This window comes from Oncorhynchus tshawytscha, linkage group LG04, assembly GCF_018296145.1.
Source record: "Oncorhynchus tshawytscha isolate Ot180627B linkage group LG04, Otsh_v2.0, whole genome shotgun sequence".
In the NCBI taxonomy this organism is placed as follows: domain Eukaryota; kingdom Metazoa; phylum Chordata; class Actinopteri; order Salmoniformes; family Salmonidae; genus Oncorhynchus; species Oncorhynchus tshawytscha.
In genome coordinates, this window is record NC_056432.1 from 25,146,602 (window position 1) to 25,161,448 (window position 14,847).

General features: G+C 48.9%; 1 protein-coding gene across 1 annotated transcript in view; it reads left to right on the forward strand.

Moving 5' to 3' along the window:
- The window catches only part of LOC112248411 (RIMS-binding protein 2), a 59,557-nt gene that overhangs the window by 29,373 nt on the left and 15,337 nt on the right, over positions 1-14,847 (forward strand). Inside the window, exons 9-12 of the mRNA XM_042320525.1 lie at positions 11,859-12,010; positions 12,313-12,470; positions 12,662-12,971; positions 13,183-13,317. Coding sequence (XP_042176459.1) covers positions 11,859-12,010; positions 12,313-12,470; positions 12,662-12,971; positions 13,183-13,317 — 755 coding nt within the window. The remainder of the gene's footprint in view (positions 1-11,858; positions 12,011-12,312; positions 12,471-12,661; positions 12,972-13,182; positions 13,318-14,847) is intronic.

Below are 14,847 nucleotides of genomic sequence, written 5' to 3' on the forward strand. Positions count from 1 at the left end.
CCTCCTCCTTTTCCGCAGCAACCAGTGATCTGGGTCAACAGCATCAATGTAACAGCATAGCTTCCGTCCCTCTCCTCGCCCCTACCGGGGCTCGAACCAGGGACCCTCTGCACACATCAACAACTGACACCCGCGAAGCATCGTTACCCATCACGCCACAAAAGCCTACTTCAAGGTCTCAGAGCGAACAACTACTTCAAGGTCTCAGAGCGAGTGACGTGCAATCTGTGCAATCTGGCGCCGACAGAGATGGCCGCCTCGCTTCGCGTTCCTAGGAAACTATGCAGTGTTTTGTTTTTTTTACGTGTTATTTCTTACATTAGTACCCCAGGTCATCTTAGGTTTCATTACATACAGTCGAGAAGAACTACTGAATATAAGATCAGCGTCAACTCACCATCAGTACGACCAAGAAGATGTTTTTCGCGACGCGGATCCTGTGTTCTGCCTTTCATCCGGGACAACAGAATGGATCCTATGTGGCGACCCAAAAAAACGACTCCGAAAAAGAGGGAAACGAGGCGGTCTTCTGGTCAGACTCCGGAGATGGGCACATCGTGCACCACTCCCTAGCATTCTTCTCGCCAATGTCCAGTCTCTTGACAACAAGGTTGATGAAATCCGAGCAAGGGTAGCATTCCAGAGGGACATCAGAGACTGTAACGTTCTTTGCCTCACGGAAACATGGCTCACTGGAGAGACGCTATCCGAGGCGGTGCAGCCAGCGGGTTTCTCCACGCATCGCGCCGACAGAAACAAACATCTTTCTGGTAAGAAGAGGGGCGGGGGCGTATGCCTTATGGCTAACGAGACATGGTGTGACGAAAGAAACATACAGGAACTCAAATCCTTCTGTTCACCAGATTTAGAATTCCTCACAATCAAATGTAGACCGCATTATCTACCAAGAGAATTCTCTTCGATTATAATCACAGCCGTATATATCCCCCCCCAAGCAGACACATCGATGGCTCTGAACGAACTTTATTTGACTCTTTGCAAACTGGAATCCATTTATCCGGAGGCTGCATTCATTGTAGCTGGGGATTTTAACAAGGCTAATCTGAAAACATCTGACTCCCTAAATTTTATCAGCATATCGATTGCGCAACCAGGGGTGGAAAAACCTTGGATCATTGTTACTCTAACTTCCGCGACGCATATAAGGCCCTGCCCCGCCCTCCTTTCGGAAAAGCTGACCACGACTCCATTTTGTTGATCCCTGCCTACAGACAGAAACTAAAACAAGAGGCTCCCACGCTGAGGTCTGTCCAACGCTGGTCCGACCAAGCTGACTCCAAGACTGCTTCCATCACGTGGACTGGGATATGTTTCGTATTGCGTCAGATAACAATATTGACGAATACGCTGATTCGGTGTGCGAGTTCATTAGAACGTGCGTTGAAGATGTCGTTCCCATAGCAACAATTAAAACATTCCCTAACCAGAAACCGTGGATTGATGGCAGCATTCGCGTGAAACTGAAAGCACGAACCACTGCTTTTAATCAGGGCAAGGTGACTGGTAACATGACCGAATACAAACAGTGCAGCTATTCCCTCCGCAAGGCTATCAAACAAGCTAAGCGTCAGTATAGAGACAAAGTAGAATCTCAATTCAACGGCTCAGACACAAGAGGCATGTGGCAGGGTCTACAGTCAATCACGGACTACAAGAAGAAATCCAGCCCAGTCACGGACCAGGATGTCTTGCTCCCAGGCAGACTAAATAACTTTTTTGCCCGCTTTGAGGACAATACAGTGACACTGACACGGCCTGCAACGAAAACATGCGGATTCTCCTTCACTGCAGCCGAGGTGAGTAAGACATTTAAACGTGTTAACCCTCGCAAGGCTGGAGGCCCAGACGGCATCCCCAGCCGCGCCCTCAGAGCATGCGCAGACCAGCTGGCCAGTGTGTTTACGGACATATTCAATCAATCCCTATACCAGTCTGCTGTTCCCACATGCTTCAAGAGGGCCACCATTGTTCCTGTTCCCAAGAAAGCTAAGGTAACTGAGCTAAACGACTACCGCCCCGTAGCACTCACTTCCGTCATCATGAAGTGCTTTGAGAGACTAGTCAAGGACCATATCACCTCCACCCTACCTGACACCCTAGACCCACTCCAATTTGCTTACCGCCCAAATAGGTCCACAGACGATGCAATCTCAACCACACTGCACACTGCCCTAACCCATCTGGACAAGAGGAATACCTATGTGTGTCACGAATCCCATTTCCTGAGTCTGTTTTTTGCCTGTGTTCTGTCCTGGAGTGTTTTTTCCGGCGTCCTGGAACGCACTCTGTCTGGTTGCCGGGCAATGTAGCCAGTTGGGAGTTCTGATTACCCGCACCTGTATCCCATCAGCTATCTGCACACCTGGTCCTGATCATCATCTCTCCTCTTCATAAGCCCGGACCTGACATCCATTCCCTGCCGGATCGTTAGCCATGAACAGTATGTTGTGCCATAGTATCAATTAGTCTCAAGTTGGATAGAATCTGTTTTGTTGTTTTTTACGTATTGCTTGCCTTAAACTTACCTCTGTTTGTTCTGTCTTCAGTTACTCACCCGGATCATTTACCCCATTCCCGCCTGGTCGTCGGAGGATTCCGCTTCCCCATTGGATCCACCTATTTACTCCCATCAACTCACCACCGCTGCCCGCTACGCCACCTGGATATATCTACCCATTCACATTCACTTGTAAATAAATACTCACCTTCTTCCTACTCTCCTTGTCCTGGTCTGCTTCTGGGTTCGATTTTGAAGAAACGTGACAGAACGATCCGGCCAAGGATGAACCCAGCGGACCTGGATTCCGTTTGCCATGCCATTACCCAGCAGGGGAAGACATTGGGACAACACAAGACGGCGCTACAGGAGATAGCGGGTGCAATCCAGAACTTATCTGCTAGCTTGACACAAATCCAGGATCAGCTCAGTTTGCTGGCGATTCATTCACCACCTGTTTCACCCATCTCACCTGCCGTGTCTGATGCGGTTTCCTTCCGTGAACCCAAGGTACCGACGCCTGATAAATATGAAGGGGATTTGGGAAGATGCCGTTCGTTTCTTATACAGTGTGGGTTAGTGTTTGATCTGCAGCCCCATTCTTACGCCACTGACAAGGCTAGGATAGCCTTTGTTATTGAACTGCTGCGTGGAAGAGCTCTGGAATGGCCTTCAGCCGTTTGGGAATGACAGGAGACCTGCATGGCTTCATACCAGGAATTCACGGGAGAGATGAGAAGGCTTTTTGACCATCCAGTCTGAGGTAAGGACGCAGCTAAATGTTTGTTCACTCTTCGCCAAGGAGCTCGCAGTGTGGCAGACTTTATGATCGAGTTCAGGACATTGTCTGTGGAGAGTGGTTGGAATGAGGAGTCACTACAAGCGGCTTTTTACCAGGGGTTGTCGGAGCAACTCAAGGACGAGCTAATATCCTATCCAGAGCCTAGTGACCTAGACAGCTTGGTCACTTTATCTATTCGGGTAGATAATAGAGTCCGAGAGAGAAGGAGGGAGAAGCAGTGGGGCCCATTCAATCAATCAGCAACTCGGTTACCATTCGGTTCAGGAAGTGAACCAGAACGTATTGATCGTTATTCCCCACACGGGATTAGTGGAGGGGTCTTGCCACCAGATCCTGAACCAATGCAAGTGGGGCGACAGGGGCTAACTAAGGAGGAGCGCCAACGTAGACGTGAGACCAACAGCTGTCTCTACTGTGGTAGCTCAGGACATTACATCTCCGCTTGTCCACAGCGCTCGTTAAACTGCCCGGCTCGCTAGTTTTGGGAGGAATTTTAGCGAGCCAGTTTCAACCTCTCAAGAATCCTGTCAGACCCCGTTTTCCTGCCACCCTTATGAATAAGGATCAGAGCTTAGAGATTAACACTTTTATCGATTCAGGTGCCGATGGCAGCTTTATTGATGCCGACTTGGTGGAACAGCTGTGGCTTTCCAAGGAGAAATTGCCGGAAGCCATTGAAGCAACCACTCTGAACGGCAGTAGTCTGGCACGGATCACTATGAGGACTGAACCGGTTAAGATGTTGTTGTCGGGGAATCATTCAGAGTTTATCTCCTTCTTCATTCTGTCCTCGCCCCATGTTCCTCTGGTTCTTGGTTACCCCTGGCTGAAGGAACACAATCCCTCGTTTGATTGGGTGACGGGTAAGGTAACTAGTTGGAGCATTGATTGTCATGCTAACTGTCTTAGGACTGCCTGTTCTCCTGCCGTTTCCAGTCAGGTCAGTGACTCTGCTCCTCCTGATTTGTCCCTGGTTCCAGAAACATATCACGAGTTGGGTGAAGTATTCAGTAAACAGAAGGCTCAGTCCCTTCCTCCCCACCGACCTTATGACTGTGCGATGAATCTGTTTCCTGGAGCCGCCTTTCCCAAGGGACGGTTATACAGTATCTCTCGACCTGAACGTGAGGCCTTGGAGACCTACATCAAGGAGTCTCTAGCTGCAAGTCTCATTCGGCCCTCGTCATCACCTCTGGGAGCAGGATTTTTTTGTGAGCAAGAAGGATGGCTTTCTTCGACCGTGTATTGATTACCGGGGTTTGAATGATATTACGGTCAAGAACAAGTATCCCCTGCCCTTGATGAGCTCGGCTTTCGATTCTTTACAGGGTGCTACGGTTTTACAAAGCTTGATTTACGTAATGCTTATCATTTGGTTCGGATCAAAGAGGGGGACGAGTGGTTGACTGGGTTCAATACTCCGATGTGACATTTCGAGTACCAGGTGATGCCGTTTGGACTGACCAACGCTCCTGCTGTGTTCCAAAGTATGGTGAATGACGTTCTGAGAGATATGATTGGTATTTTTGTGTTCGTTTACCTGGATGATATCCTCATCTTCTCGAAGGAGCTTTCTAGCCACGTTCAGCATGTCAGGCAGGTCCTGCAGCGGTTATTGGAGAACCGTCTGTTCGTGAAGGCTGAGAAGTGCGATTTTCACGCCCACACGACGTCCTTCCTCGGGTACATCATCTCCAGGGGAGAGATCAAGATGGATCAAGAGAAGGTTCGGGCGGTTCGGGATTGGGTCCAGCCCGGTACGAGATTGCAGCTCCAGAGATTCCTGGGGTTTGCAAATTTTTATCGGAGGTTTATCCGTGATTACAGCCAGGTGGCCGCCCCTTTAACTGTACTGACGTCTTGCACCAGAAAGTTCTGATTCTCTCTCAACCTGACACTTCCCGTCAGTTCGTTGTGGAGGTGGATGCGTCTGATGTGGGGTGTGCGCCATCCTGTCCCAGCGTAGCTCCACTGACGGTAAACTCCATCCCTGCGCCTTCTACTCTTGTCGTCTTTCTCCAGCTGAAAGAAACTACAATGTGGGTAACCGGGAGCTTCTCGCTGTGAAGCTTGCCTTGGAGGAGTGGCGTCACTGGTTGGAGTGAGCGGAGCAACCGTTTGTGGTCTGGACTGACCACAAGAATCTGGCTTACGTGCAATCGGCTAAACGTCTCAACTCCCGTCAGGCCCGGTGGGCTTTGTTTTTTGGATGCTTCAATTTTTCCCTGACGTTCCGACCTGGGTCGAAGAACGGGAAGGCGGACGCCCTGTCCCGGATGTTCTCCAAGACGGAGGAGAGTGGGGCTAAGACTGAGACGATTCTTCCCCAGAACGTTGTCGTGGGAGCCGTTACATGGAGGATTGAGGAGGAGGTGATGGCGGCTCTTCGGACACAGCCCGGGCCCGATAACGGTCCACCCGGTCGGTTGTTCGTGCCTGAGTCGGTTCGTTCTGCTGTCCTTCAGTGGTCCCACGCCAGCAAGATAGCTTGTCACCCTGGTGTTGCTCGGACTATGGCGTTACTGCGCAGACGATTTTGGTGGCCTGCCATGGGAGAAGATACCCGGAGGTTTGTTGCCGCTTGTCCTGTTTGTGCGCAGAATAAGAGTACCAATCGTGCCAGCTCTGGGCTTCTTCATCCCCTACCTATTCCCCGGCGACCTTGGTCGCATCTGGCCCTGGATTTTGTCACGGGGTTGCCCTTTTCTGTTGGTAACACGGTTATTCTGACCATTGTGGATAGATTCAGCAAGTTTGCCCACTTTGTTCCCCTCTCCAAGCTGCCTTCTGCCACTGAGACGTCCGAGATCCTGGTTAGGGAGGTGTTCAGGGTCCACGGGTTGCCCTGTGACATTGTTTCTGACCGTGGTCCTCAGTTTACCTCTGCTGTCTGGAAATCCTTCTGTTTGGCCATTGGAGCTACAGTCAGTCTCACATCTGGATTTCACCCCCAATCTAATGGTCAGGCGGAGAGAGCCAACCAGAAGATGGAGTCCACGCTGCGCTGTCTTGTTTCCTCTGATCCCACCTCTTGGTCCTCTCAATTACCCTGGGTCGAGTATGCTCATAATACTCTCCCTTCATCTGCCACTGGGATGTCTCCCTTCCAGTGCCTGTACGGTTACCAACCTCCCTTGTTTCCTTCTCAGGAGCGGGATCTCTCGGTTCCTTCTGTCCAGACCCACATTCGTCGTTGCCACTGCACCTGGCATCGGGCCAGGAAGGCCCTCCTTAAGGTTTCTGACCGGTATCAGATCCAGGCGAATCGTCGCCGTATTCCTGCCCCCGCTTATACCGTTGGAGATAGGGTTTGGTTGGCTACACGGGATCTTCCTCTACGGACTGAGTCGAGGAAACTGTCACCGAAGTTCATTGGTCCGTTTGTAGTGGAGAGGATCATTAATCCTGTTGTGGTCCGACTCAAGTTGCCTGCTACACTAAGAGTACATCCCAACTTTCATGTCTCCTGCCTCAAGCCGGTTCTCCTCAGTCCTCTGTTGCCCCCTCCTCCTCGTCCTCCTCCTCCTCGGATGATCGGAGGTGGTCCTGTCTACACGGTGCGCCGCATCATGGACTCAGACGGCGGGGGTCGAGGGTTCCAGTATTTAGTGGATTGGGAAGGATATGGTCCTGAGGAGAGGAGTTGGATTCCTCGGCGTCAGATCCTTGACGATGACCTGCTTCGTGACTTTTACCGCCTCCACCCTGGCGCTCCGGGTAGTCCGCCCGGTGGCGTTCGTCGGAGGGGGTACTGTCACGAATCCCGTTTCCTGAGTCTGTTTTTGCCTGTGTTCTGTCCTGGAGTGTTTTTTCCGGCGTCCTGGAACGCACTCTGTCTGGTTGCCGGGCAATGTAGCCAGTTGGGAGTTCTGATTACCCGCACCTGTATCCCATCAGCTATCTGCACACCTGGTCCTGATCATCATCTCTCCTCTTCATAAGCCCGGACCTGACATCCATTCCCTGCCGGATCGTTAGCCATGAACAGTATGTTGTGCCATAGTATCAGCCTCAAGTTGGATAGAATCTGTTTTGTTGTTTTTTACGTATTGCTTGCCTTAAACTTACCTCCGTTTGTTCTGTCTTCAGTTACTCACCTGGATCATTTACCCCATTCCCGCCTGGTCGTCGGAGGATTCCGCTTCCCCATTGGATCCACCTATTTACTCCCATCAACTCACCACCGCTGCCCGCTACGCCACCTGGATATATCTACCCATTCACATTCACTTGTAAATAAATACTCACCTTCTTCCTACTCTCCTTGTCCTGGTCTGCTTCTGGGTTCGATTTTGAAGAAACGTGACAATGTGAGAATGCTGTTCATCGACTACAGCTCGGCATTCAACACCATAGTACCCTCCAAGCTCGTCATCAAGCTCGAGACCCTGGGTCTCGACCCCGCCCTGTGCAACTGGGTACTGGACTTCCTGACGGGCCGCCCCCAGGTGGTGAGGGTAGGCAACAACATCTCCACCCCGCTGATCCTCAACACTGGGGCCCCACAAGGGTGCGTTCTGAGCCCTCTCCTGTACTCCCTGTTCACCCACGACTGCGTGGCCACGCACGCCTCCAACTCAATCATCAAGTTTGCGGACGACACAACAGTGGTAGGCTTGATTACCAACAACGACGAGACGGCCTACAGGGAGGAGGTGAGGGTCCTCGGAGTGTGGTGTCAGGAAAATAATCTCACACTCAACGTCAACAAAACTAAGGAGATGATTGTGGACTTCAGGAAACAGCAGAGGGAACACCCCCTATCCACATCGATGGAACAGTAGTGGAGAGGGTAGCAAGTTTTAAGTTCCTCGGCATATACATCACAGACAAACTGAATTGGTCCACTCGCACAGACAGCATCGTGAAGAAGGCGCAGCAGCGCCTCTTCAACCTCAGGAGGCTGAAGAAATTCGGCTTGTCACAAAAGCACTCACAAACTTCTACAGATGCACAATCGAGAGCATCCTGGCGGGCTGTATCACCGCCTGGTACGGCAACTGCTCCGCCCACAACCGTAAGGCTCTCCAGAGGGTAGTGAGGTCTGCACAACGCATCACCGGGGGCAAACTACCTGCCCTCCAGGACACCTACACCACCCGATGTTACAGGAAGGCCATAAAGATCATCAAGGACATCAACCACCTGAGCCACTGCCTGTTCACCCCGCTATCATCCAGAAGGCGAGGTCAGTACAGGTGCATCAAAGCTGGGACCGAGAGACTGAAAAACAGCTTCTATCTCAAGGCCATCAGACTGTTAAACAGCCACCACTAACATTGAGTGGCTGCTGCCAACACACTGACACTGACACTGACTCAACTCCAGCCACTTTAATAATGGGAATTGATGGGAAATGTAAATATATCACTAGCCACTTTAAACAATGCTACCTTATATAATGTTATATAATGTTCTACATTATTCATCTCATATGCATACGTATATACTGTACTCTATATCATCGACTGCATCCTTATGTAATACATGTATCACTAGCCACTTTAACTATGCCACTTTGTTTACATACTCATCTCATATGTATATACTGTACTCGATACCATCTACTGTATCTTGCCTATGCTCCTCTGTACCCATCACGTAGATATATAGTTAGGCATATTTGTTTGTTTGTTTGTTTTGCCTATTCATATAGCCTTATGTACATATTCTTTATCCCCTTACACTGTGTATAAGACAGTAGTTTTGGAATTGTTAGTTAGATTACTTGTTGGTTATTACTGCATTGTCGGAACTAGAAGCACAAGCATTTCGCTACACTCGCATTAACATCTGCTAACCATGTGTATGTGACAAATAAAATTTGATTTGATTTGTCACCAATTGAAATGCTATTAGCGCGCACTCCGCTAACTAGCTAGCCATTTCACATCGGTTACACTGGTCAAGGCCAGTCAGGTCTGGAGTGAACCAAGGGCTATATCTGTTCTTAGTTCTACATTTTTTGAAAGGGTCATGCTTATTTAAGATGGTGAGGAAATTACTTTTAAAGAAAGACCAGGCATCCTCTACTGATGGGATGAGGTTAATATCCTTCCAGGATACCCGGGCCAGGTCGATTAGAAAGGCCTGCTCGCAGAAGTGTTTTAGGAAGAACCCAATCGAACAAGGGAGAAACCATGTACATACATACATGCATACATACATACATACTGTACAAGCCCATCCTCCCCAATTAAGGTGCCACCAACCTCCTGTGACACACACACATCCCTCGATTATGTGTAGTACTTGTCCATCATGAGGTTGCTACAACCTAGCCTATGAATTAAAGTTTACAGCGTAGTTGCACAGGTCGAGAGAAATTTGAGTAATCAAGGTAACAGACATTGACACATTGAATACCGCCTTGCACATGCTTGCCTGCGTCTAGCTGATCAAGGGTGTAATCGTTAGTCCAACAGTTGCAAATGAGATTTTCTATTGGACAAATTCAGGTATGTTTATCCCCGTTTCGTTCCATTTACTTCCATTAAAGAAACATTTTTCAACAGAATCGTCAGAATGTATACACACCTGAACCCACGCAAACACGGTTAACTTTCATTGCATCCACATACAAACAACATGATCCCTTTGATCGTTGTATAATTCCTTGCATCTACGCACTCTCCTCCTCTCACCTTTTCCCTTCACTTGTGGACTTCAGTGTACAACACATCAGCTGTCTATGGCCTGGCGAAAACACCTTTCCAAGCAAAAACCTTCATATCATACCTGCTAACTGCTATACACAGCCTACATTGTTGTCACCATATTAGCTAAAGTCATAGTCAACATAGCTACTAGAACTGACATATTAGGGCCCGCTACAATCATGTTGTACAGGGTACAGTTAGCAAGCAGTTTAGCAGTTACACTGGCGGGCCCCGGTGGCAATAAATCAATTAAACCAAAAGCTTACCTCGACTTAGAAGAGTTTGTGTTGGATAGCCAGCTAACTAACACAGCATCCCTCTCTGTTTGAGCCAGGTGTTTGACCATGCTAAACTAGCTAGCTGCATTCGCTTGCTAAGTAAGTGAAAAGAAAATACAACGAAATATAGCTGTCAGCTACTCAGCACATGTTATGCTCTGCGGTGCTAGCTTATGCTTTCAGTACTAGATTAATTATCTGATCCTTTGAGTGGACAACATGTCAGTTCATGCTACAAGAGCGTTGATAGGTTGGAGGACATCCTCCGAATGTGGTCATAATTACTGTGTAAGTCTATAGAAGGGTACCACAAGCCTCGTAGGTTTTGTATTGAAGTCAATGTACCCAGAGGAGGATGGAAACTAGCTGTCCTCCGGCTACACCATGGGGAGCGTTGCTGCATCTCTATTGTCAGGCCTCTCCAAAGATGTGTAATTGGGTTCGGGCTCTGGGCCACTCAAGGACATTCAGAGACTTGTCCCAAAGCCCCTCCTGCGTTGTCTTGGCTGTGTGCTTTGGGTCATTGTCCTGTTGGAAGGTGACCCTTCGCCGCAGTCTGAGGTCCTGTACTTTCCTCCGTTAATCTTTCCCTCGATCCTGACTAGTCTCCCAGTCCCTACTGCTGAAAAACATCCCCACAGCATGATGCTGCCACCACCATGCTTCACTGTAGGGATGGTGCCTGGTTTCCTCCATACTTGGCATTAAGGCCGAAGAGTTCAATCTTGGTTTAATCAGACCAGAAGTCTGAGAGTCCTTTAGGTGCCTTTTGTCAAACTCCAAGTGATGATGGAGCCCACTGTGTTCTTGGGGACCTTCAATGCTGCAGACATTTTTGATACCCTTCACCAGATCTGTGCCTCGACACAATCCTGTTTCGGAGCTCTACGGACAGTTCTTTCGACCTCATGGCTTAGTTTTTGCTCTGACATGCACTGTCAACTGTGAGACCATTATATAGACAGGTGTGTGCCTTTCCAAATCATGTCCAATCAATTGAATTTACCACAGGTGGACTCAAATCAGGTTGTGGAAACATCTCAAGGATGATCAATGGAAATAGGATGCACCTGAGCTCAATTTTGAGTCTCATAGCAAAGGGTCTGAATAGTTATGTAATTTTTGCTAACCGGTTTTCTCTTTGTCATTATGGGGTTTTGTGTGTTGATTGATGAGGGGGAAAAATAATGTAATACATTTTAGAATAAGGCTTTAACGTAACAAAATGTGGAAAAAGTATTTAGTATAGTTTTATCTAAAAAGGGTAACTTTTGAACGTTTCACTATTTTTATTTTGATGAAATTCACTGAGGAGGATGGTCCTCCCCTTCCTCCTCTGAGGAGCCTCCACTGACATACATACAGTGCAAATCATACTGTTTTCTTATTACCTCATTACACACATTTTTGATTGCATAAAAACATCTAATGCAACATGAACTATCTGAGTGCCTCTCTGGTATTGTATGGAATAAGGTCAAGACATTATTTTCCTTTGAAGGAACATACAAACTGTTCAGATGACAGTGTATTGTTTTCCAAATGTTGTAGTGTATTGTGTTGATATCCTTACACTCCTGTGTGTCTGCTGTCCTCCGTAGGTCCTCCCTTTCCTCCCCAGGAGGTGCAGGTCCAGTTGGGCCAGAACCCTGGGGTGCTGCAGGTACGATGGAAGCCCCCCCTCCTCACCCCCACTGGAACCTCCAACGGAGCCAACGTGATTGGCTATGCCGTGTGCACAAAGGGACAAAAGGTGCATTAGAATGATGTATTATGCAGAACCTGATGTTTAATGCTGTGAAAGTGAGTGTGTGGTGTAACAGCTAACCCTCAATGCTGTGATTTGTGTGTAACACTCTACCGCCGTCTGCTGGAGAGTGGTGATGTAACGGTGACTTTCAGCCCATGGTTTCTGTAGGCCTTATGTAATGCAGTGGTTTGAAAACACAGGTTTACCAGGCCCCATTTTGCGTGAAATTCAGAAATAATATATTGGGTTTGTTACTTAAGACATGTGAATTGAAGTGTCTTGTCCCTGTCCCTGTGTGTGTCCAGATAGCTGAGGTGATGTACCCAACAGCTGACTATGTGACAGTGGAGCTGAATAGGATCCAGTGTCTGGAGGCCAGGGAGGTCATTGTCAGGACGTTATCAGCACAAGGAGAGTCTCAGGACTCCCCCGTGGCCACCATACCGCACAATATCCTGAGGCCTCCCCATCACTCACCCCACCACCGCTCCCCTGCACACCCCCATCCTATGCCTCAACCCCAGCACCATCAGCCACACACACAAACACACCCGCCATACCCCCAGACCTACCCCCATCCCACCCCCAACCTCAGGTCCACCCTCTGCCTCGATCCCAGCCCCACACCCTGCCTCATGGTCAGCCTCTGCGCCACCCAACCCCTCACCCCCAGCCCCAACACCAGCCCTACCCCATGTCTAAGCCCAATTTAGTAAGTGCCAGAGAGTCAGAAACCAAAGAGTATGAGGCGGGCCTGCGGCCTGGCCCGCCCTGGGAGCGCTCCCCTTCGCCCCTCCCTCCTATCATGCGTGGACACACTTTGGAGCCGCCCCACTTCCAGGGGCGTCGTTCACCCTCTCCTCAGAGGATCCTGCCCCAGCCTCAGGGAGCCCCCATCCCCAACACCATCGCCAAGGCCATGGCTAGGGAAGCTGCACAGAGAGTGTTCGCTGAGAACAACCGGGTAAGCAGCCACTTCAGATTTGCCTATGACATGACGACACACAGTACAGCGCAAACAGAGTTTGGTTTGTGTACCAAGTGCCTCATAGACTCTCAGGGTACTATTGAGTCAATACTATAGAGAACTAATATCATGTATCTTTGTGATAGTGTGATGCATCTACAGCTATATACATCTATAAGGTTTGCTTGTCTGTGTTTTCGTGTGTCAGATGGAGAAGAGGAACATCTTCAGTGAGCGGAGCGTGAACTCTGATGAGGAGGAGGATGGTTATATCTCTCCCCACACCAGGAGGAGAGGGGCTTCTGTGGACGACTTCCTCAGAGGCTCTGAACTGGGGAGACATGTACGGGTAAAACAACAACTCTGTCAGCTTAAATACAGAATAATACAGTTTGTTTCTGTTCCAATCATCGCTCTGGGAAAATTAAGAAAAATATATGATTGTAACCTGTAACTCCATGTTAAATCGAATCAAATCACATTTTATTTGTCACATGTGCCGAATAAAACAGGTGTAGACCTTACTGTGAAATGCTTACTTACAAGCCCTTAACCAACAATGCAGTTTTAAGAAAATATTTACTAAATAAACTAAAGTAAAACATTTAAAAATTACAATAACGAGGCAATATACAGGGGTACCGGTACCGAGTCAATGTGCAGGGTAACAGGTTAGTCGAGGTAATTGAGGTAATATGTGCATGTAGGTAGGGGTAAAGTGACTATGTGTAGATAATAAACAGCGAGTAGCAGCAGCTTAAAAAAAGGGAGGGGGGGGTCAATGCAAATAGTCTGGGTATCCATTTGCTTAGGTTTTCAGGAGTCTTATGGCTTGGAGGTAGAAGCTGATAAGAAGCCTTTTGGACCTAGACTTGGCGCTCCGGTACCACTTGCCATGCGGTAGCAGAGAGAACAATCTATGACTAGGGTGGTTGGAGTCTTTGGCAATATGAAATGCCTTTCTCTGATGGCAGGAAGGTTGGCCACAGTGATGTACTGGGCCGTACGCACAACCCTCTGTAGCGCATTACGGTCACAGGCCGAGCAGTTGCCATCCCAGACAGTGATGCAACCAGTCAGGATGGTCTCAATGGTGCAGCTGTAGAACCTTTGGAGTATCTGAAGACCCATGCCAAATCTTTTCAGTCTTGGTGTGTTTGGACCATGATAGTTTGTTGGTGATGTGGACACCAAGGAACTTTAAGCTCTCAACCTGCTCCACTAAAGCCGCGTAGATGAGAATGGGGGCGTGCTCGGCCCTTCTTTTCCTGAAGTCTACGATCATCTCCTTTGTCTTGATCACGTTGAGGGAGAGGTTGTTGTCCTGGCACCACACTGCCAGGTCTCTGACCTCCTCCCTATAGACTGTCTCATTGTTGTCGCTGATCAGGCCTACCACCATTGTGTCATCGGCAAACTTAATGATGGTGTTGGAATCGTGCTTGGCCACGCAGTTGTGGGTGGACAGCGACTACAGCAGGGGACTAAGTACACACCCCTGAGGGGCCCCCGTGTTGAGGATCAGCGTGGCAGATATATTGTTGCCTACCCTTACCACCTGGGGGCGGCCTATCAGGAAGTCCAGGATCCAGTTGCAGAAAAGGGGGGGGATCAGCTTTAAGGGAATTATGTTGAACGCTAAGCTGTGGTCAATGAACAGCATTCTTGTGTAGGTGTTCCTTTTGTCCAGGTGGGAAAGGGCAGTGTGGAGTGCAATAGAGACTGCATCATCTGTGGATCTGTTGGGGTGGTGTGCGAATTGGAGTGGGTCTAGGGTTTCTGGGATGATGGTGTTGATGTGAGACATGACCAGTCTTTCAAAGCACTTCATGGCTACAGACGTGTGTGCTACGGTTTGGTGTCATTTAGGCAG